The 21,388-nt window shown below is 38.7% G+C and overlaps 1 protein-coding gene and 1 long non-coding RNA gene across 7 annotated transcripts in view; one reads left to right on the top strand and one right to left on the bottom strand.

Annotated features, from left to right (window-relative positions):
• Positions 1 to 21,388, top strand: part of Slc12a1 (solute carrier family 12 member 1) — an 84,032-nt gene that overhangs the window by 16,731 nt on the left and 45,913 nt on the right. Inside the window, exons 5-13 of one of the 5 annotated variants that reach the window (XM_070026608.1) lie at positions 3,696 to 3,791; positions 4,339 to 4,434; positions 5,945 to 6,084; positions 7,133 to 7,243; positions 9,093 to 9,204; positions 10,840 to 10,967; positions 14,828 to 14,912; positions 19,418 to 19,569; positions 21,021 to 21,128. In XM_070026608.1, coding sequence (XP_069882709.1) covers positions 3,696 to 3,791; positions 4,339 to 4,434; positions 5,945 to 6,084; positions 7,133 to 7,243; positions 9,093 to 9,204; positions 10,840 to 10,967; positions 14,828 to 14,912; positions 19,418 to 19,569; positions 21,021 to 21,128 — 1,028 coding nt within the window. Of the gene's footprint in view, positions 1 to 3,695; positions 3,792 to 4,338; positions 4,435 to 4,928; positions 5,025 to 5,944; positions 6,085 to 7,132; positions 7,244 to 9,092; positions 9,205 to 10,839; positions 10,968 to 14,827; positions 14,913 to 19,417; positions 19,570 to 21,020; positions 21,129 to 21,388 lie in introns of all 5 variants that reach the window. The other 4 variants (XM_070026611.1, XM_070026610.1, XM_070026612.1 and 1 more) reach the window with 4 other exon arrangements.
• The window catches only part of LOC138830175 (uncharacterized), a 60,602-nt gene continuing 59,089 nt past the window's right edge, over positions 19,876 to 21,388 (bottom strand). For both annotated transcript variants that reach the window (XR_011372897.1, XR_011372896.1), the window contains one exon: positions 19,876 to 20,072. This is a non-coding gene — a long non-coding RNA (uncharacterized lncRNA). The remainder of the gene's footprint in view (positions 20,073 to 21,388) is intronic.

The raw sequence follows: 21,388 nt of genomic DNA, 5'->3' as shown, positions 1-21,388 counted from the left end.
GCAGAATCCTAGGACTCACTTTTTTTTTTTTTTTGGTTGGTTGGAGGGGGGTCTGAACTCTAGGCCTGGGCACTGTCCCTCAGCTTTTCAACTCAAAGCTAGAGCTCTACCACTTGAGCCACAGTGCCACTTCTGGCTTTTTCTGCTTATGTGGTGCTGAGGAATTGAACCCAGGACCTCATGCATGCAAGGCAAGCACTCTACCACTGAGCCACCCTTCCAGCCCCCCTAGGATTCACTTTTAAACATGTAGTTCTGTTGCTTGGGCATTTTTAGTAAGTACCTCACTGGTGCATGTGGTTCAAGGATATTTTGGGAATGCAATCAAACCAATGCTCTCTATGCTGTACTTTACCCTGGGACAGATAGCTATCCAAGGTTATATAAGAATAACTTGATATAGCTGGAATGAAAGGGGCATGCCAACATCCTAGCTTCTTTTCTCATGGTGGAGGTTTGAAAATGTTTTTGCTTGGGTTGGCCTGGAACCACTATCCACTGGATCTCAACCTCTTGAATTGCTAAGATTTTTTTCTCCCATGTTGTTTAATAGTATAAAGCATTATTCCTGAGAGTTCAAATGGAATTCTAAATCTATATACATACATATGTGTATGTATGTATGTATACATTATGTATGTATACATACACTGAATATATACATCTGAATGAAGGATTATTGGGAAAGTAATGGGAGGAAAATAATAAAGTTAGTGCCATGTAGTAAAAAAAAAAAAACAAAACTGTGTAGTTTCTTAGGCCTGGTGTGAAGATGATAATAGTGGCACAAGGAACTAGGGTCACATAGCGGTTTATAAGTGAAGCTGACTACAAAGATCCCTGCAATAAGTTCAAAGTATTTGGTGCAAGGTAGTTATAAGACTGAATAGCAGCTAAAGCAGTTTGTACCAAGTCTGCAGTTTGTGACCTATAGTCACTCCCTTCCCACTTTACTCTTTCTTCCTTCTTTCCTTCCTTCTTTCCTTCCTTCCTTCCTTCCTTCCTTTCTTTCTTTCTTTCTTTCTTTCTTTCTTTCTTTCTTCCTTCCTTCCTTTCCTTCCTTCCTCCTTTCTATTTCTTTTCTTTCTCTCTGTTTTTCTTTTCTTTCCTCCCTCCCTTATTTCTTTCTCTCTGTCTCTCTCTCTGTGTCTCTCTCTCTCTCTTTCTTTTTTGCCAGTCCTGGGCCTTGAACTCTGGACCTGGGTGCTCTCCCTAAGCTCTTTTTGCTCAAGGCTTAACAGTACCACTTGAGCTACAGCACCACTTCCAGCTTTTTCTGTGATTAATTGGAGATAAGAGCCTCACAGACTTTCCTGCCTGAGCTGGCTTCAAACTGAGATGTTCAGATCTTAGTCTCTTAAGTAGCTAGGATTATAGGCATGAGCCAACAGTGCCCAGCTCCCACTGTACTTTAACTTGCTAAATAAACCAGAGTTGCCAGCTTGAAACAAGGTAGAGCTAGAAGCATCAGGAGAGCCATTATGTCCTCTTCCCCTTCTATTGAGGCATGGTTTAGAAAGGACATGGTCAAGACTACTTTTCTAGCCATTTGTGATATGAGAACCTGCCAATAGCAATCCACTTTATGCATGGGGGAATACCAAATAGCACAGGCCAGAACATTCTGGATGGAGTCAAGGTGAGTTCAGTGGTTGTGACTTTACAGCCTTCTGTCTCAAATCTGAGTTCTCTCCGATTGGAGAAAATATTAGAGGGAAGAAAAACTCTCTCCCTCTGGCCATCTTAGGTTCCTTGCTGGGGCCCTATAAATTAAACTGTCACAACAGAGTAGCAAGAGGGAAAACACACACAACTATGTTAACTGGTATTTCGCACATACACATGGGAACACTCAATGATAGGTGATTTGATACAGTGGTTACGACATGAGTTTTTATACTATCTTAACAAAAGAGTAATAACACCACACAAAAGTGCCAAGACAAAGGAAATTTTCCTTGAGTTTTAGGATGACAAATTGTGGGAGGCAATCTGTTAGCAAATGGAAAGAGTTGGAAAAAATTATATTGTGAGGTAAGCCAGACCCAAAGGAATATAGGTCCCATGGTTTCCCTTATTAGCAATAACTAGTATACGTCTAGGATGATCTTACCAGACAAGCAGAAAAGGTCAAAAGCTATGTCCATATGACCATCTAAGATGATGTTAAGTGAAATGAACCCCAAGATAGGGACACAATAGATTTTATCTTTGTTGCTCTTGGTTTTAATGTACTTATGTGATTTTTTGGTTTCTTTTGTATGTTCTTCCCCAATGATCTAACCCCTATTTTCACTGTATTTTATTCCAGTGCCTTGTATCTGGTATATACATTTTTCTAATATGGGGAGGGGAATTGAAATAACAAAATGCTGAAACAAGGATACAGGTTGACTCATTGTAACAATGAGACGTACAAGACACTATGTTGAAAACGAACTTTACAATTTGGGTGGGGGGGTAGGGATTTGGGGAGATGGGGAGGGAAGGGATGGTAGGGGAAAAAAAAGGAGGGGGTAACAATGCTTGATAGGAAATGTACTCATTACCTTACTCATGTAACTGTAACCCCTCTGTACAATATCTTTACAACAAAAATATATTTTTAAAAATGTGGGAGGCACATAAATGGGAGAACTAGTGGAAGATAAATGCCTAGTCAGATTGTATAGGGCAATTCTGCCAGCTGATCAGGGTCTATAATAGTACCTGGCATGAGTTTTTGTCTTTCCTGATAATGTGGGTGGAGGACACTTAGAAATGTAATTTCTGTATTGTGGCAAATAGGAAAGAATAGAAAGCTTCTTTAAGATCGGCTTCTTTTCACTTGTCTTCAGTTCAAAATAAGACTAATGTCCACGTTATGTGTTGGCAAATTCTGCCATCCTTTATGATCTTCCTGGCTCTGTGTCTTTTAAAAGTAAAAGCAGTCAAATCTGCCTCTGATTTCTGGCCTCTACTGCTTTCTCCCTCTCATTAGAACCATTAACCTTCTGAACTATAAGGTCTTTGAGGGCAGCATCTTTCATTTGTTCCTTGTGTTTCTCACACTGCCTACCGCATGGCTAGATGTATGGAGGGCTTTTTAATAAGCAATAGCTTTTACAACTATTGTTGTTACGATGAAAAAGTAGTAACATTAGTTACGTACTGCATTCTAGGCACTATGGCAGTGACGTCACACAGACATCCTTTCTAATTTAATTGCCATTTGGGGTTCAGAGAATAAATAACTTGTTAGAGGTCATGCAGTTAATAAGTCAATGTAGTTCAATTTGATTCTTTCTAATTTACCCATCTGTCAGAACAATTTGCTCTATTGTCTGTAAAGTTCTAATCCTACACAACCAAAAGTACATAAAAAGGAAATAACCTGGCAGGGTGCATACTTAACCTCCAGTTATCATAATGGCTTGAGGTTGTATAGGGCAATTATGACGTGTATAGGTGTCTAGAACTTCATGGATGATGGGATGCCCATTACATTTTGCCCAGTCTTAGTGACTCAGTTTTATGCAACATAGCATTGCACATTTTAGCTCCTGGGCATTTACTGCACAATGATTTCCTGGTCTATTTGTCAAACTCCAGTGTGATCCTTCATTTGATTCTCCTGGACTTGCTAGATCTTATGTATATGACCCAAAGGATTGTTCCACCATTTAATTGCCTTTATTTTTCCTCTCTCAACTGAGGTCTTGGTGTGATTATCATCGGCTTAGCCGTGACAGTGACTGCTATCACTGGTTTATCCACCTCTGCTATTGCCACAAATGGATATGTCAGAGGAGGTAATTAAACTTATGACCCACAACATCATTTGTAAGGTAAAAGCAACACAGGCTCAACTAGCTCACCACTGACCTTTCTGGAGTGTTTTCAAAGGTAATACAAGTTGGTTCCTTTTTTTTTTTTCCAGCCCCCATCCCCACCCCAAGCGAAGGGATACAAGAAAAATGGAGAAGGATTTAACCTTTGTCAAATCCTCAACTTTCTCATTTGGGTTCTTCTCAAGCAAGAGAGAAGGTCAAATGCCATGTTTTCTCTTTTCACAGCCAAGGTAGTTTCTCTCCCAGGATACCAGCACAAGTCAACTTTTCCTTTTCAGGGCTACGTTTTAGATTATGTTTACTTTTGGAAACCATCCTTCATCATAATGAGTGGTTCTGACTTGATCTTTATGCCAGGCACGCAAGTTTCTCCCCAGCACAAAGAAACCCCATCGGGGCCCTGGGCATGGATATGGAAACAGAAATAAAAGGCAGTATATACTGCAGCAGCAGGGAATCCAAGGAGGAAAAGTAAAACGTATTATCTTCTATCTTTCATTGCTAACAGGTCTTGGAGTTCTCATAATTCTTCTTTCCACCATGGTCACTTCTATTACTGGCTTGTCAACTTCTGCAATAGCAACTAACGGGTTTGTTCGTGGAGGTAAAAATGTCTAAGATATCTAATACCTTCATCACTTGCTACGGGTAGGCAAAAAGCTTTTTATACACTTATTTTTGAGGGGCACAAGGGAGTAACTTGATGTTTTTGAAGCCCTACTGTCTTGAGGAACTGGTAAGTACAGTCCAGATCTACTGTGGTCAGCCCTGACCTCTTTCTAACAGACTTCTCTGGCACATTGCAGGCGGTGATTTCCAGATGTGCAAGTGCTTTGGATAAATGTTTTCTTTTTCAGACCAGTCTACGCTCTCCTTCCTGGTGTTTCTTAGAAAATGATTCCGGAACGTGGCTTCTAATTTCAAGTTTAGTACATTTCAGGTGCTTTCCAAGACTGACATGGAATCGGGTCTTTCAGAACATTTCAGGTTTTTGTGAGGAAAGTGATCTTCAGAGATAAGATTCAGATGGCTGTTTCTAAAGTACTGGTGACTTCTCTCAGTACCGGAGCCAAACACCTTTCTTGGGGGATTTTGCAGGTCTTGGAGTCATCATCATTGGCCTGAGCGTAGTAGTGACAACACTCACAGGTATTTCTATGTCTGCTATTTGCACAAATGGAGTTGTAAGAGGAGGTAAGCCAATTCATTTACTTATGAATACAAGCTTTGGTTAAAATATACTATCTAGAGTTGATTTAATACTGAAAGTGAAATGTTTATGTTGCTAATGAATCCCCAAACAAAGAAAAAAAACCCAAAATTTAAATAGCAAGGTAAAATTCTGCTCAACTGAAATTAGGAGATGTCCAGAAAAGACTTCTTTGTTCCATTTCCTGTGATGAATCATGCTTGCTTATCTGTACAAATAGCAACATTTTACCAAAAATGATTTTCTGCGGACTGAAGGGATAATTTAGGTGGTTCAGTGCCTTCCTAGCAACCATGAAGGCCTGAGTTTAACCCCCCAATACCATAAAAAATAATTGTCTTTAAAAAATATCACTGGAAGCCAAGCACTGGTGGCTCATGCCTATAATCCTAGCTACTCAGGAAGCTGAGATCTGAGGATAGCCAATTCAAAGCCAGCCTGAGTAAGAAAGTCCATGAGATTCTTTATCTTCACTAAACTACAAAAAAAGCTAAAGGTGGAGCTGTTGCTCAAGTGGTAGAGTGCTAGCCTTACGCTAAAGAAGTTCAGGAATAGCACCCAAGCCTTGAGTTCAAGCCCTAGGACTGGCGCAGACACACACACACACACACACACATTGGAATATCCAAATAATCTTGTCATTATTTGTAGCATTTTCTTTTACATTTGTTTCAATAAATTAGATTTGATTAAGCCAGGGTACTTCTATTGCAAATAAAGTATAGATACAATGAAGAGCTGTTATTCACTATGATGGTCCAGGATTCATTAAAATTATTTGTAATTTGTAAGATTTGATTCTAATTATTATTTAGGATACTTGGACATTCAATATCATTCAATCACATGAACTAATTTCCTTATCTCCTTTGCATAAAGCATGTTGATTTCTTGTTTGTTTCAGGTGGAGCCTACTATCTTATTTCCAGAAGTTTAGGGCCTGAGTTTGGTGGGTCAATAGGTTTGATCTTTGCTTTTGCCAATGCAGTGGCTGTTGCTATGTATGTGGTGGGATTTGCCGAGACTGTGGTTGATCTTCTTAAGGTAATTAAAGCTTTTTTCTATACAGCTAAGCATGATGGTTCAATACAGTTTTCTTTGTCAGGGTACTAGAGGATATTATGGGGAAATGAGAGGGAAAGAGTTGTTATATGGGAAGGAGTCTTGGAGATGGCATTGGAAGATGTGGCTTTGAGTGCTGTCTCTCACCTTATCATTTGGAGACTGGAGACCAGTTCTTCTAAGTCATTAGAAACTTGTTTTCCTCTTGTATAATATGGGCTAGTACTGGTCTGTAAAAAATGGAGACAGATTAGATGAAAAACTGTACAAAATGTAAAACATCAGATAGATAATGGATATTGTTTTAAAGCATTCATACTTCTATTGTGCCTATGGATCTCCAAAGCAAAAGTAAATTCAAACATGAAAATAACTCACTATAGAAAACTAGAAATTTTCTACTTAGGTGCCCTCATCTAAAATGGTCTCTGCACAAGCACATTAACTAGTTGGTGTATGAGCTATCTCCTAAACTTCCTTTCATGGTAATGATAGCACTCACTGAATTCAATTGCTATAAGTCCCTGTATATGAAAACTCAATGAATAAGTGAGCATATTAAGTACTTCTTAAGGTACATTGTATTTAAGAACTGTGTTACCAGGTTTGTGTAGTCTGTTCTTAAATTGAACAGCACATATTTGCAAATATTCACATTGTAAACATTCATTTTTATTCCTGTAGGGTTCCCCTTGACACATTAAAATAACAAGTCCTTTGGAAACAAAACACAATGCTGTGCATGCGTACTTTTACTTAGTGTTATAAGAGCTTCAAGTGCTGTAACTGGAACAAATCTGTAAACTATCAAACTCCTAACCTTAGCTTTCAAAGGCCTATTTTCCTGGGGGAAAAATACTAAGTTCTTTATATTCTCAAATGTATGAGCTTTTCATTTTTTTTTAGATTATCTTACACGGCCCCAGGCAATTGTGTACAATACCTTTTATTTCTGTTAAATGCGACAATAAGAATCGTTTATAGAGAGTTTTATCTCTAATCATCATAATGATTTTTTTTTCCTTTCCAGGAGAGTGACTCGATGATGGTGGACCAAACCAACGACATCCGAATCATAGGCTCTATCACAGTGGTGATTCTTTTAGGAATTTCAGTAGCTGGAATGGAATGGGAAGCAAAGGTGAATTTTTCAAGACGGTGTTCGTGACAGCTGCTAGTCAGGTCCTGACTAAATTGAAAGAATAGATATTCAAAAGGGAATATTCAAAAGGGAAATGCTGTTCTTACTGGTTGTGGGGAAAGGAGCAAATTAGCTGTAGGTAGAATATCAGGCCCACAAACCACCACATCAAATCTGACTGACAAAGTATGTGTCACGTGATGGGTGGTGCCTATGTTTTGTCCTTAGGGAGCTGTCATTAAAGCGACAGAGTCATTCGGGTTACTACTATCTTTGTGCACAGACCCTTTATGAGGTAGTACATGCTAGAGGTCCATGTCTCAATTACATGCCCTGGAACCATCTTTCAAGCTGTCACCAACTGTGAATGCTGATGCCACTAGGAAATGACAAATGTATTGGAAGAAAGTGATAGAAACCTAATACTTAAGGGCATTGTAGGCTTTGGAACCAGAATATGTCTGGATTTGACTAGTAGTAAAATGAACAGAATATTTTTGATGATAAGGAGCACGTCTTTTGAAATCCTACACAGTGATCACACACAGTGCAACGGAAAATGTTTCTCCATGCCTGGAGATATAGTCATTCTCAAGTCATCTTTAGAAATAAGAAAATGGCTGAAGTCTCCTATCAATCTAAAGCATTAAGAAACTTCTGTGCCATTTATTTGTGAGTTATGCATTCAAGGACCAAACAAAAATTAAGTACCTATCACATGCCCTAACACTAGACATTCATTGTGACCAAAACATGCACAATCCTTATCCTAACTCAGTATGGGTCTATAGATAGATGAGTGGTGAACAAGTAAATAGAGAAAAAGATATAAAATGTAAACTGTGAAAAGCATTATGAAGGAAATGGACACTGAGATAGAAAATAACCGGGGAGGTGGGGATGTAGCCTGGTAGTAGGGCACATGTCTAGCATGTACATGGATTTGATCCCCAGTTAGAAAGGAGGGGGAGAAAAGAAGGAAGGAAGGAAGGAAGGAAGGAAGGAAGGAAGGAAGGAAGGAAGGAAGGAAGGAAGGAAGGAGGAAAGCAGAGAGGGGGGAGGGGAAGAGGAGAGGAGGGAAGGGGAGGGGGAGGGAGAAAAGGAAGGAAGGAAGAAGGAAAGAAAGAAAGAAAGAAAGAAAGAAAGAAAGAAAGAAAGAAAGAAAGAAAGAAAGAAAGGAAAAGAAAAGAAAGGCCAACTTTAGTTCTTTTATCTTTAAAATGGAGATAATAGCATCGCCTACTTCATTTGGGCTGTTGGTATTATTTACCTGAAAGAATACAGGTAAATTTAAGACTGCATCTATTATATTGTTGTAGGCTCTCAGAGAACATTAGCTGGTATTGTTTAGATCTAATGGTCAGGAAATGCCACTTTGAGGCGGTAATGAGACTTAAAGGATGAAAGAAAGAAATTGCTACATAAATAGTTGGGTAAAGTAAGACCCAGGTAGAGAGAACAATCGATGTTAAAGCCCAGTCACTATACAACCTAAAATGTACTACAGACACCTTAAAAATGAAGTAGAATGAAGATTATTTAGCCAGTCAAGTTCACATACTTCTCACATGAACACCCTGACATCCAGTCTCCTGGACATCATTGGGATCCTAAAAGCCAATCAGTGTTCTGATCTTCCTGCAGTGAAGAGGAAGAGTCAATACAATGGTAGTATACACATGTAGGCAGAATAAAACGTATTAATGTCATTCCACAAGGATGCACTTACGACCTATTTGGGGGAACAGGGTCTTGAACAGAATAATCAAGTCGTCTTTCTCCAGTGCACAATGAAGCAAAAAGTTGTTTCATAAATGTAATTTTGTCTCCTTCCACTTTGCCATTCTAGGCTCAAGTGATTCTTCTGGTCATTCTTCTCATAGCTATTGCGAACTTCTTCATTGGGACTGTCATTCCATCCAACAATGAGAAGAAATCCAGAGGTTTCTTTAATTACCAAGGTACAGGTGACAAATGAGATGTTTCTCAGCACTGGATCCCTCACTGCTCTTCTCATTGCCATTTGTCGCCTCAAATCCAGTCATCAGAATCCCAGTGTGGTCCAGGGAAAAGCCTGCCATTAGATTCAGGAGAGCCAGGAAAGGATCTTAACTCCAGTGCCTATCAGCTGGACAGATCATCTAACATGGTTGACTGTGATTTTCCTAAAGTGTAAATGATAATTTTCCTGAGGAAATTATGAGAAGTAATTAAGATGGTAGATGGAAAAGCATTCTGTAAACTTTAAAATGCTGGACAAATTAAATGGAAGGAATAAGAAGTATGTGAAGGGGCAAAGCACACAGCTTGAACGATTTGTTCAACTACTGCCAAGCACTAAAATCAAACAGATATTTTTTCTTTTCCTGGCAGACGTTTTGACACCTCACTTGCTGTGGTGTTGCCTAGTCAAGCATCAATGTTAGGTTTTCCAGAATAAAAGATTATTTGTCTACATAAATCCTGTGATGACATTATAAGGTGTGGATTTGACTTCTCTCCTATCCAACTTCATCTACTTACATTTTCCTACCTTTCCGCTCCAGTTTAGTCAAGACTCCACTGCAGAGGTTTTATATTTTTTTACTTCATTATTCATTTATTCCCCCCACATACCCTTTATAAAATCATGTTACTACTTTCATTCTTTGTGATGCTCTTGCTCTGAGAAGATTGTCTTGGTTGCTTTTTCTTTATAGCCTTTTCTCTCTTCTCCTTTATTTTTCTGATGTTCTAATCTTCCCTTTTGAGTGCCAAACAATTCTTTTGTTCCCAGTTTTTCTTCCTTGCCTTTCTCTTTTTTTTTTCCTTCTAGCTTGTTTCCTTTTTGCCTGAGTAATGTGGTGATAACCTGAGCAAGATTATCATTTTGTGAGCAAAGCTTCTTACCATATTATTCTCCTGTATAGGAGAATTTGGTATAAGAATCCAAGATACAAATTTGGGGAACAAGTAAGTGACAAAGCAATTAGAAAATAAGTAGCAAAATTTTAGAGGAGCCCAACCCAAATGTTCTCCTAGAATTTTTTAAAAAGCATATTAAAGTGCTTGTTTTCAGCATTTATGCAGGACAGAATATATTTGCTAGAGATATGGGTCTGTGTGAAAATGTATAGTATATTTGGAGATATGCTTCAGGTTCCAAAGAAGCAACTTGAGTCTCTGTGGACACAAAAATTAATAATTTTTTTTCAGAACTGTCCTAGAAATTTACAATCTTGAGGCTGGGAAAGTGGCTCAGCGGTAGAGCACTTGCCTTGCATGCATGAGGCCCTGGGTTCGATTCCTCAGCACCACATAAGCAAAAAGAAAAAAGCCGGAAGTGGCGCTGTGGCTCAAGTGGTAGAGCGCTAGCCTTGAGCTGAAGATCTGAGGGACAGCGCCCAGGCCCAGAGTTCAGGCCCCATGACTGGACCCCCCCCCCAAAAAAAAGAAATTTACAATCTTGGAAAGATATAAAGTTCATCAGGCATACCCTGTCATCTTCAAGGTCATTCCAGTTTGAAGCTAGGGTTACATTTACATTTAGAACTTAAGTATTTAATCTGACTCTGACAAAAGTCTACATTATAATTTTCTTGTAACCTATGTTGCAGCATCAATATTTGCAGAAAACTTTGGACCCAGCTTCACAAAGGGTGAGGGTTTCTTCTCCGTCTTTGCCATTTTTTTCCCAGCAGCTACTGGGATTCTCGCTGGCGCCAATATCTCAGGAGACTTGGAGGTATGACATTTCCCCTCCTTTACAATCCTGGGAGGTAGTGGTACAATTGATGTGCAGCATAAGAATTGCAGAGATTGGATGCAACCATATTTCCCTACAGATTTAAAACTATAAGATTTTTGAATTAGTTCCTGGTTACTTGCAAGTCTGCTCTTTGAATGCTAAGTTTGGATTCCTATTTCAGCTAGTTCTTATTCAGTGATATCAGAAGAGAGTAGATTGGCAGTATCTCATTTTTCCAACAAAGTGACTATCAGAAGCATTCTTTCTCTTTGAAAAGAACATAAACATTGAAAAGAAACAATAAACTGACACCATTACTTAGTGTTTCATTCATATTATTCTATATTAAATACCATCAAAATAAGGATATGAACGTTTAATGAAAAATAGCTATAAGATAGAAATTGTCAAAATAAGAAAGGAGGTTGTTTTTCTAGGGCATAAACATTTGAGCTCATGGACTTTCCAACAAAATAAGGTCTTATTCAAAAGAAACCAATGACTCCTGCTATTTCACTGTTCCCTTAGAATTTGCCCTCATCTATAAGGTCCAAGGTAAATAAACATTTCCAAGATCACATTCCAGTCCTTAGGAAGGAAAGTAAGAAAGTAGATGGCAAGCAATTTCTGCCTGTGTCTCTTCTGCTGACATTCATTAAAATTTAGACCTGTAAGCTTTCCTAGCTGCGTGGGAGCCTGAGAAATGTAGTCTCTAATTTAGTAGCCATATGTTGAGAAAAAAAAATTTAGAGGGTTCTAGTATTAAAAAGAGGAAAATGGGCTCAACATGGAGGGTCATGGGAAGCAAAGATCAGGAGGATTTTAGTTTGAGACTAGCCTGTGCAAAACATTAAGCAAATCTCATCTAAACAACTAACTTGGGAAGAGTGATGTTTGCCTGTGATTCCAGCTACACAAAAGAATTTCTGCCCAAGGCCATCCCTGTGGGGAAAAAAAACCCAAGTAATAACTAAGTAACTAAGAATAAAATGGGCTGGGGTACAGCTCAAGTGACAGTGTGCCTGCCTAGTAAGCATGTGGTCCTGAGTTCAAGCACCAGTACTACGGAAGGAAGGAAGGAAGGAAGGAAGGAAGGAAGGAAGGAAGGAAGGAAGGAAGGAAGGAAGGAAGGAAGGAAGGAAGGAAGGAAGGAAGGAAGGGAGGAAGGGAGGGAGGGAGGGAGGGAGGGAGGGAGGGAGGGAGGGAGGGAGGGAGGGAGGGAGGGAAGGAAGGAAGAGAAGGAGGGAAGAAGGGAGGGAGGGAGGGAGGGAAGAAGAGAGAGAGAGAAAATATTATAGTAATATTACAGGACAATAAGCAGTTTGTTGAAGAACAAACAGATGATTTTTTTTGGTCATGGGGTTTGAACTCTGGGCCTGGGCACTGTTCCTCAGCTCTTCAGCTCAAGGCTAATGGTCTACCACTTGAGCTACAGTGCCACTTCTGGTTTTCTGGTGGTTTATTGGGGATAGGAGTCTCACAGACTTTCCTGTCCAGGCTGGCTTTGAACTGAGATCCTCAGATCTCAGCTTTCTGAGTAGCTAGGATTACAGGCATGAGCCACTGGCGCCCTGCTTACACACAGATTTTAGCTCACACAAAAATGATAATCAACTGCAGAAGCATTTTCAGTTGTCACCAAGAATTATATATAAATGAAAAGCAAATGCACTGTCTAAGGGATCTGAAAAATAAAAATATGGACCAAATAAATGTTCAATTATTCAAGGATAATTTCCTCAAGAAAGTAACAGCTGAACCTGAACTTAAAGCAAATGCTAGATACTGGCCCTTAGGAAGGAAATAGAGGGCAGAAAAGAAGAATAATCAGGCAACAGGAATCACAGCAGAGTAGGGTTCCTTATATATTAACTGGAAAAACTGGGTGAGGGTAGATAACCTAGAAGACATGAAGAAACAGCTTTTGGAGAAGCTTGTGCAAAAGGTGCTGGAATATAATTCCTTGAAAATGAGACTTTTCCTTTGGTTTTATTTATTGCTGTATCCTCAGAGCTACCAAGGCTTTGATAAATGCTTACTGAGAAGATGAACTAAGACATTTAGATTTGCTATATTAGTGACCACAATGATGTGATAAATCCTTGAGCAGAGATAATGACAGAAAAATAGATTTTGCTGAACCTCATAAAAGACAAAAAAAACTTGTGTAAAATGATTCAAGTAGTATTACTACCTAATGAATTTAGCAGTGGATGGAGAACTTCTGGTTTTCAGTAAGTGGAAAAGTATCAGAGGTCACTGATTTAAATTTCTGCAAACTGTTGGCACATTGTTAAATTGAAGAATGCTATGCTTTCCTTAGACACCTCAAGAACAAGTTTGCATCAGATGCTTAGTCATCAGTTCAGTTTACTACAGTGCCTGAATTAAAGCTATGGCAGGGAAAGATACTAAAATAGTCAACTGTTGTTAGTCAGGAGAAGCAATGGAAAGTCTTGTCTTTCACCAGGATTCCCAGTAAGAAAACATTATGAATCACAACAAATACACCTTTACAATTTTTTCTCCATTTGATTCATTTTTATAACCAATGTCTTTTGATATTGAAACTGGTTGCAAATCAATTGAATTGATTTCATTGGCATGGTAGATGAGGAAGCTCAGACTTGGCTATTGACTATAAACTGGCAGAAGGACATTTGAGTACAAATGTCTAGTGGGCATCTATATTGATGGGTCTGGAGTTATGGGGAAAAGGGAAGCCAAGACTGGGAGCCACAGCATAGAGAAAGTCACCCAAATAGGTACAAGAAGGAGGAGAAAAAAGGTCCAAGACACTACTCAGGGAAACACAATCAAATTATTAACATTAGATAGAGAATCTACAAGGTAAGGTAGGAGGAGAGGATCACTTGGTTAAGTTATGATTTCCAGCTATCAGAATGAGTCTACATTCACCAAATGACCTTTCTGATGGACTAAATCTGTATAGATAAGTTTTTTTAAAAGAAAAGCTCAAACTTTGTTAGACTGTATTGATTGCTTATTTGTATTGACAAGTCTCATGTCCTCCAGTGGAGAGACTAATGCCTACTGGTATTTTACTTCCTTCAATTCAATATTTATTGACTCTTGCTGTATGCCAGGTATCGTCCTAGATAAGCAATGGATGCATTAAAATCTCTATTTAATAATCCCTGTTAAGTTGAATTGAATATAATTGAATATGCTGCTTGGAAATTGATTTATTATGACTTAGGCCCCCAAATAGGATATAAAATGGCAAATTAAGTATGATGTGAACTCAATTCAGTGAATGTATATAGATTTATAAGCAAGAGAAAAGCCTATTTTCTGGTATGAGCTTGAACTTTCCTCTTTCTTTATGCTTCTTCATGAAAATTGAACATCTCCATTGCAATCATTCCTGAACTAGATTCCAAATGAATGTGGAGGATTTAGTATATAATCCTTTTTTGCTCTGTCAGAATGATTTTTAAGGCAAATGTACCTTCAGTATAAAACAAATCGAGAGAGAGATTGTTGACATGCCAAATACGTTTGTATATTTCCCTCTGATACATCTACATAAAATTCACAGGAGATATAAGGAAGAGAGAGGCCCTAGTAAGTGAACTATCATACTTTTCTATAAAACAAAAACCTCCTGGACAATTAGTGATCTCTTTGGTTAGGTACAGAGTTTTACTGATCTCATTATTCACTCTAAACAAACCCCAAAAGAACTCAAACTCACCAATTTACCATCTGCTTTATAGTTTATTTAGGATTTGCCTTAGAAAGAGTAGCCTAAAGTTTTGAAAATATAGAAATACTCTGAGCAATCTGTGTTCATTATTGTGCTCCAATCTTTCCTCCATATTATTTTTTCAAAGGATCCCCAAGATGCCATCCCCAGAGGAACTATGCTGGCCATTTTCATCACCACTGTTGCGTATATTGGGGTTGCTATTTGTGTGGGTAAGTTGTATGTATTTGACATCACAACTGCAAGGAGACTACTCATTCTTCGTGTCTTAGTGGGTGTTCAATGGAACATAACTAAAAAGAAAGTTGTTTATTCTAAGGCAGCAACTTTAATTTCTTCCTTGATACCTTAATACTAAGGGTTTGGATATTTGGAGGGTTTCAGTGCAGTTAAATTATACTGCAGGCACCGTTAAGTCAGTGCTACTCGTCAAATGGCTCAATGCTACTTGAGCCCAAAGAGCATTCCATTTACCACACTAGATGATTCTACTGCTAAGAAAGTTGTTATCCCAGCATCTACCACCCTCCTAAGAACACAGTGGAATGAAGAAGCAAAGTATTGAAGCAAACAAAAACAATAGCATTAGAAAATTTGGAAAGATGAGAAATTTATGACCATGTCTCACCTTTGCACTGATGTCCTTAATATGGAAATGTCATTGTCATCAAATTAGAACAAAGGCCGGACAGCGGAAGTGTGGCAAGCCAGCCTCCATATCGGTCAGTGAACAGAAAATGTGTATATTTTCCTGCTTTTCTTGAGGCTGACTTTGTTTCCACCCACTGCTGCTTACAGTCACTTCTTCTTCTGGTGGGGGGGGGCACTTCCTGCTCATGTCACAGTAGGAAAAGAAGAAATAAAGTTTCCCAACATGCATAATAAATAACACTTTTCTGTGTACAATAAGGAATGCAGACTCAGACTGCACAACTACGAAAAAGCTGCTGACCATTGTACCAAAGAATATAGCTCCATAGTCCTCTGCTGACTGTAAGGGAAGCTGGGAAAGAGCAGATATCTTACATTGTTTTCTGAAGGAAGAAATAAAAGCGAAGATTAAAAGCATTTAGCTCCTTGCCTGTCTCACTGCCTCTTACTTGAGGAAACTGGCCAAGGTTACTAAATGTTTTGTTGTGGAATTTCCAAGTTTAGTTAGGACATTTGTCCTAATGCTTGAGGATATCAACCCATTTTTAAATGACACTGAAGCCACCGAAACTTAAATTTCCCAAGTGGATTTTCTTTTTCAGACACAGAAAATGTAAGGAAATGATCAAAATTATAGACCTCATTTCAGAGATTTTTCTAGCTTTTGTACCCTAGAGGTAGAAAAAAAAATCTACATTTCTATACTTTTCCCAAGGCAGGAGAAAAATAGTCATGAAGTCAATATGCTTTCGTTACTACAAATAATGGCTAAGAGTCCAACTTCATGGGAAATTGGAGAGATCTATAATGCAGAAGTTAAAATACATGATTCAGAATAGCCAGGTTGACATAAATGAACAATGCAAAGAGGTAAAATCAAGAATGGACAGTTTTTCTTGTTAGTCAACAACCATAATTTTGAGTGTGTAAGGGTGATTTTTATCGCAGCACTGATTACTATAAGTGACTCTTCCTACTCAAATGTTCTATGATTTAAGTCAAAGAATGTGAATTCTGAAGTAATTAGTTAGGAATGAGAACCTACCCTGACAGAGTCTGAAAAGCAAACTGAACTCTTTTGTTCATTAAAATTTAATCATAGAGAATTTACCCTTCGTGTAGTTTTTTTAAAGCCTATGTATATTTTACACGTATCTTCATATACTTTAATAACTTATCAAATACATAATGGCAGAGATGATAGTAAGATAAATTCTTACATCAAGATCGAAACATATATTGAGTCTTTAAAATGTCCATAAGTCCATTTCTGATAATCTATCCTATAGAAATATTTTGAAAAACAGAAGAAAATTTTTCTGCAGAAAGATATTCATCACAAAATGTTTATAATTTTAAAAAGTCACACTAGCTGGGCACTCATGGCTCATGTCTATAATGATAGCTATTCAGGAGGCTGAGATTTGAGGATCACAGTTCAATGTCAGCCTGGGAAGGAAAGTCTGTGAGACTCCTATCTCCAATTAACCACCAGGAAACTGGGATCGGAGCTATGATTCAAAATAGCATAGCACTAGCCTTGAACAAAAAGGCTCTGGGACAGTGTCTGGGCCCTGAGTTCAAGCCCCACAACTGACAAAAAAAAAAAAAAAAGTTAGGCCAGGCGACAGTGGCTCACACCTCAGGAGGCTGAGATCTGAAGATCTCGGTTCACAGGAAAGTCTGTGAGACTCTTATCTCCAATAAACCACAAGAAAACCAGAAGTGGCACTGTGGCTCAAGTGGTAGAGCACTAGCTTTGAGCTGAAAGCTGAGGGACTGTGCCAGACCCAGAGTTCAAACCCCATGACCTATAGCCATCTAATCTTCGATAAGGGAGCTAAAACAATAGAATGGAAGAAAGACAGCCTCTTCAGTAAATGGTGCTGGCAAAATTGGTTAACTACATGTAGAAAACTTAAGCTAGATCCCTATATATCACCCTGCACCAGAATCAACTCCAAATGGATCAAAGACCTTGAACTCAAAGCAGACACTCTGAAAACATTACAGGATGGAATGGGAGAAACCCTACGTCTCCTTGGCTCAGGCCGAAATTTTCTGAATAGAGACCCGGAAACACAACAAATCAAAGAAAGGTTGGACAAATGGGATTGCATAAAGTTGCAGAGCTTCTGCAGGGCAAATGACATAGCTAGCAAGATCAATAGAAAACCCACGGATTGGGAGAAGATCTTTACTAGCCATACAACGGACAAGGGTCTCATATCTAAAATATACTTGGAACTCAAAAAATTAAACCCCCCAACAACAAATCCTCAAAGAAACAACTGCCCAATAAATAAGTGGGCTAAAGACTTAAAGAGAAACTTCTCTGAAGAAGAAAGAAGGATGGCCAATAGACACATGAAGAAATGTTCAACATCCCTAGCCATAAAAGAAATGCAAATCAAAACAACATTGAGATATCACCTCACTCCAGTTAGAACGGCAAAAATCAAGAACTCTAACAACAACAGATGCTGGAGGGGATGTGGACAGAAAGGAACTTTACTTCATTGTTGGTGGGAATGTAAACTTGTTCAACCACTTTGGAAAGCAGTATGGAGGTTCCTCAAAAGACTTCACATAGAACTCCCCTATGACCCAGCAATCCCACTTTTGGGCATTTACCCAAATGTTTACAAACAAGACCACACTAAAGCTACCAGCACAACTATGTTTATTGCAGCATTATTTACCATAGCTAAGATATGGAACCAACCCAGATGCCCCTCAGTAGATGAATGGATCAAGAAAATGTGGTATATATACACAATGGAATTCTATGCCTCCATCAGAAAGAATGACATTGCCCCATTTGTTAGGAAATGGAAAAACTTGGAAAAAATTATATTAAGTGAAGTAAGCCAGGCCCAAAGAAACATAGGTCCCATGGTTTCCCTTATTTGTAATATCTAGTATATGTATGAGTCAAGCGGAAAAGGTCAGATAATGTGATGTCAGGAAAATGAACCCTTAGATGTGTATTTTAATGTTTTTTTTCTTTCATGCATGTGTTTCTAACGCATTTATAAGATTATCTCTTTGTTGCTTTGTATGTCCCTCCCCCACAGTATAACCCCTGCTTTCACTATATTTGATGTCAGTATAACTTGTGGAGGAGATGGAAAAACCAGTTGTTTAAGGATACAGGTGGACCTGTTGCAACAATGAGAAGTACAAGTTGTCATGTCCAAAACGAGCTTTACAACGTCGGTGCAGGGGTGGGGGGAAGGAATAGTATTGGGATGGGGGGGAGGGGGGAGGCTGGGAAGGGATGTGAAGGGTAAACAAAGGAGGAGGCTGCAATGCTTGGTAAGAAATGTATGCATTATCCTGCCCATGTAATTGTAACTCCTCTGTACAGTATGTTCACAAATAAAATTAAATTAAATTTTAAAAAAAGTTACATGAAAATGAAACCATTAATATTAACTTTCAAATAGAAAAATATTAATATTTTATCTCAAAATATTACCTTTATTATGTAAACCTATAAAAAGTAGAATTATAGCTCTATTAAAACATTGTACAAGGAATTCATCAAGAGCAAAAGTTCTATCATCTTAATTACGTTAAGTGTACAGTGTTCTCCCATGATTTTCTTCCAGATGAGGAAATTAATTTTTATTCTTGAAAACATTCAGACAGTAGCCCTGACTCAGAAATATGAAGTCAATATGCATTGTGAACAGAATACCACTACATATATTTTAAGAGATCAGAAAGGAAGAGAGAGTCTCAGCTCCCAAGTCTTCTGTAGGAAGTACCCCTTGACAGTTAAAATCACCCAAGGCAATCAAAATGGCAGTTTGTTATAAACAGGGCCCTCCCAGGAATTTAAAGGGTGGGAGTCTGGTGCTACCATGTCTCAGTAAAAATTGACAGCGAGCGCAAGCTAAGAATAGGCCTGTTCAGACTCAAAATAATCTTGAGGTTACTCAAGATTAAACATCAAAAGTAAACAACAAGATTAAACATCAAAGATGTGTTTTCAGAAGAAAACTCTAAAAGAGCAAAACTCCTGTAAAGAAATGATAAGCCACTGCTTTTTTTTCCACAGCGGCCTGTGTGGTCCGAGATGCTACCGGAAGCATGAATGACACCATTGTTTCTGGGATGAACTGCAATGGGTCTGCAGCCTGTGGGTTGGGCTATGATTTCTCAAGATGTCAATATGAACCCTGTCAGTATGGGCTGATGAACAACTTCCAGGTATGCAATAACACACACACACACACACACACACACACACACACACACACACACACACACACACCACTACCACCACCACCACCACCAAACACACACACACACACACACACACACACACACACACCACTACCACCACCACCACCACCAAAAAAAAAAAAAAAGCTTCCTTTTCTTGTTTTCATTTTTAGGAAATTAAGTATAATAAGGCCTTAGAATCTGCAACTGATAATTATTGATCGATTTGACTTGAGCAAAGAATAATTTGTATGTGAGGGAAAGGAATTAGGCAGGCATTGTGTGGTGTCCTTTCTTGTGGTTACATTTATTGGGGTGGGAAGAAAATAGGTAGTGATAGGAGGGAACACCACCTGGAACTGTGTGGCTCCCAATCAATTTGGCAAGATTTCATGGTGGAAAGCAGAAGCTCAGTAGTTAGCCTTTGGGGTGCATCTCCTGCTTGGTCTTTGGCTTAGGAAAAACCCTCTGAAGTAGCTCTGGGGAGCCTGAAAAACAAAAGCAAGAGAGAATTTGTGACTGGCAGAAAGGAAAGAAAACCACAGAGGGGGAACAAAGAAGTTGGAAAAATGCAATCCTTGCAACATATTAATTTTTGTAATTGGTGAAGAGAGCAAGAAGTAGATGTGTTGTGAAGTCTTCACTCATTTATTTTTAACAACCAACACAGAGAAATTAACTCAGCTGAAGTCATTACTCCAAAATATGACTAAAATTGATAGAATCTCCTCCCGTCTCAGGCCTAAAATTATGTTTAATGAGCACAGGAAAAGCAAAGGTTTGAAAAACTGCTGTATGCAGGAAGAAGTAAAGCTAAGACCTTCCCCAAATCCCATTAAAATACCATTTTGTTTTGCAGTATGGAATTTCCCACCATCCAAGAAACATATGAATACAAAGAAAATGGGGAAAATGTTGTCAAAATCTTGGGAACTATTGCATTCTTCACTCTTTTCTTCCAGTATCTTCTAAATAGATTGTGGTGAATATTTAGTATTTTTCACATTTTTCCATTTTGAAAGAATAAAATACTAAGATATTTTTTTTATTTTTATTTTTTTGGGGGGGGGTCCAGTCGTGAGGCCTGAACTCTGGGCCTGGGCGCTGACCCTCAGCTCTTCAGCTCAAGGTTAGCGCTCTACTGCTTGAGCCACAGCGCCATTTCCGGCTTTTTCTGTTTATGTGGTGCTGAGGAATCAAACCCAGGGGCTCATGCATGCAAGGCAAGCACTCTACCACTGAGCCAACTTCCCTTCCCAATACTAAGATCTTAAGAATGAAGGTGGGGGGGAATCCCTTTAGAAGCAATTAGTTTATAAAAGATTCCAAATCACAGGAAGTAGAGAGGAACATATTTGCATTGAGATTTGGGTGTGTGGGGTTTAAAAACAAAAAATTGTTGGATGAGTCTCCTAACCTGAATTTCTCTCCTCAAGGTGATGAGCATGGTGTCAGGGTTTGGGCCTCTCATTACTGCTGGAATCTTTTCTGCCACGCTTTCCTCTGCCCTGGCCTCTCTTGTCAGTGCACCCAAAGTATTCCAGGTAATTCAGACATGGAGCCTGTGTTTTACTCTATTGCTATTTCCCCTGCATGGGAATCAAGTGGAAATATTCATTCTCACCAGCAATCACTTCCCATCATTTTCTGCAATGGCTAGTGTTTGCATCTGGCTCAAGTGCTATGTCTGCCACATAGTCAAGATCGATTCAAATAATATAAAGAATGATAAACTGCAGTGTTCACTTGTGCCTTGTATTGTGTATCGTTTAATCTTTCCCCCAAATCTTCTTGTTTGAATCAC

This window comes from Dipodomys merriami, unplaced genomic scaffold (assembly GCF_024711535.1).
Source record: "Dipodomys merriami isolate MVZ:Mamm:240054 unplaced genomic scaffold, mDipMer1.0.p SCAF_185, whole genome shotgun sequence".
NCBI classification, from domain to species: Eukaryota; Metazoa; Chordata; class Mammalia; order Rodentia; family Heteromyidae; genus Dipodomys; species Dipodomys merriami.
This window is presented reverse-complemented; position numbering and strand designations above follow the sequence as displayed.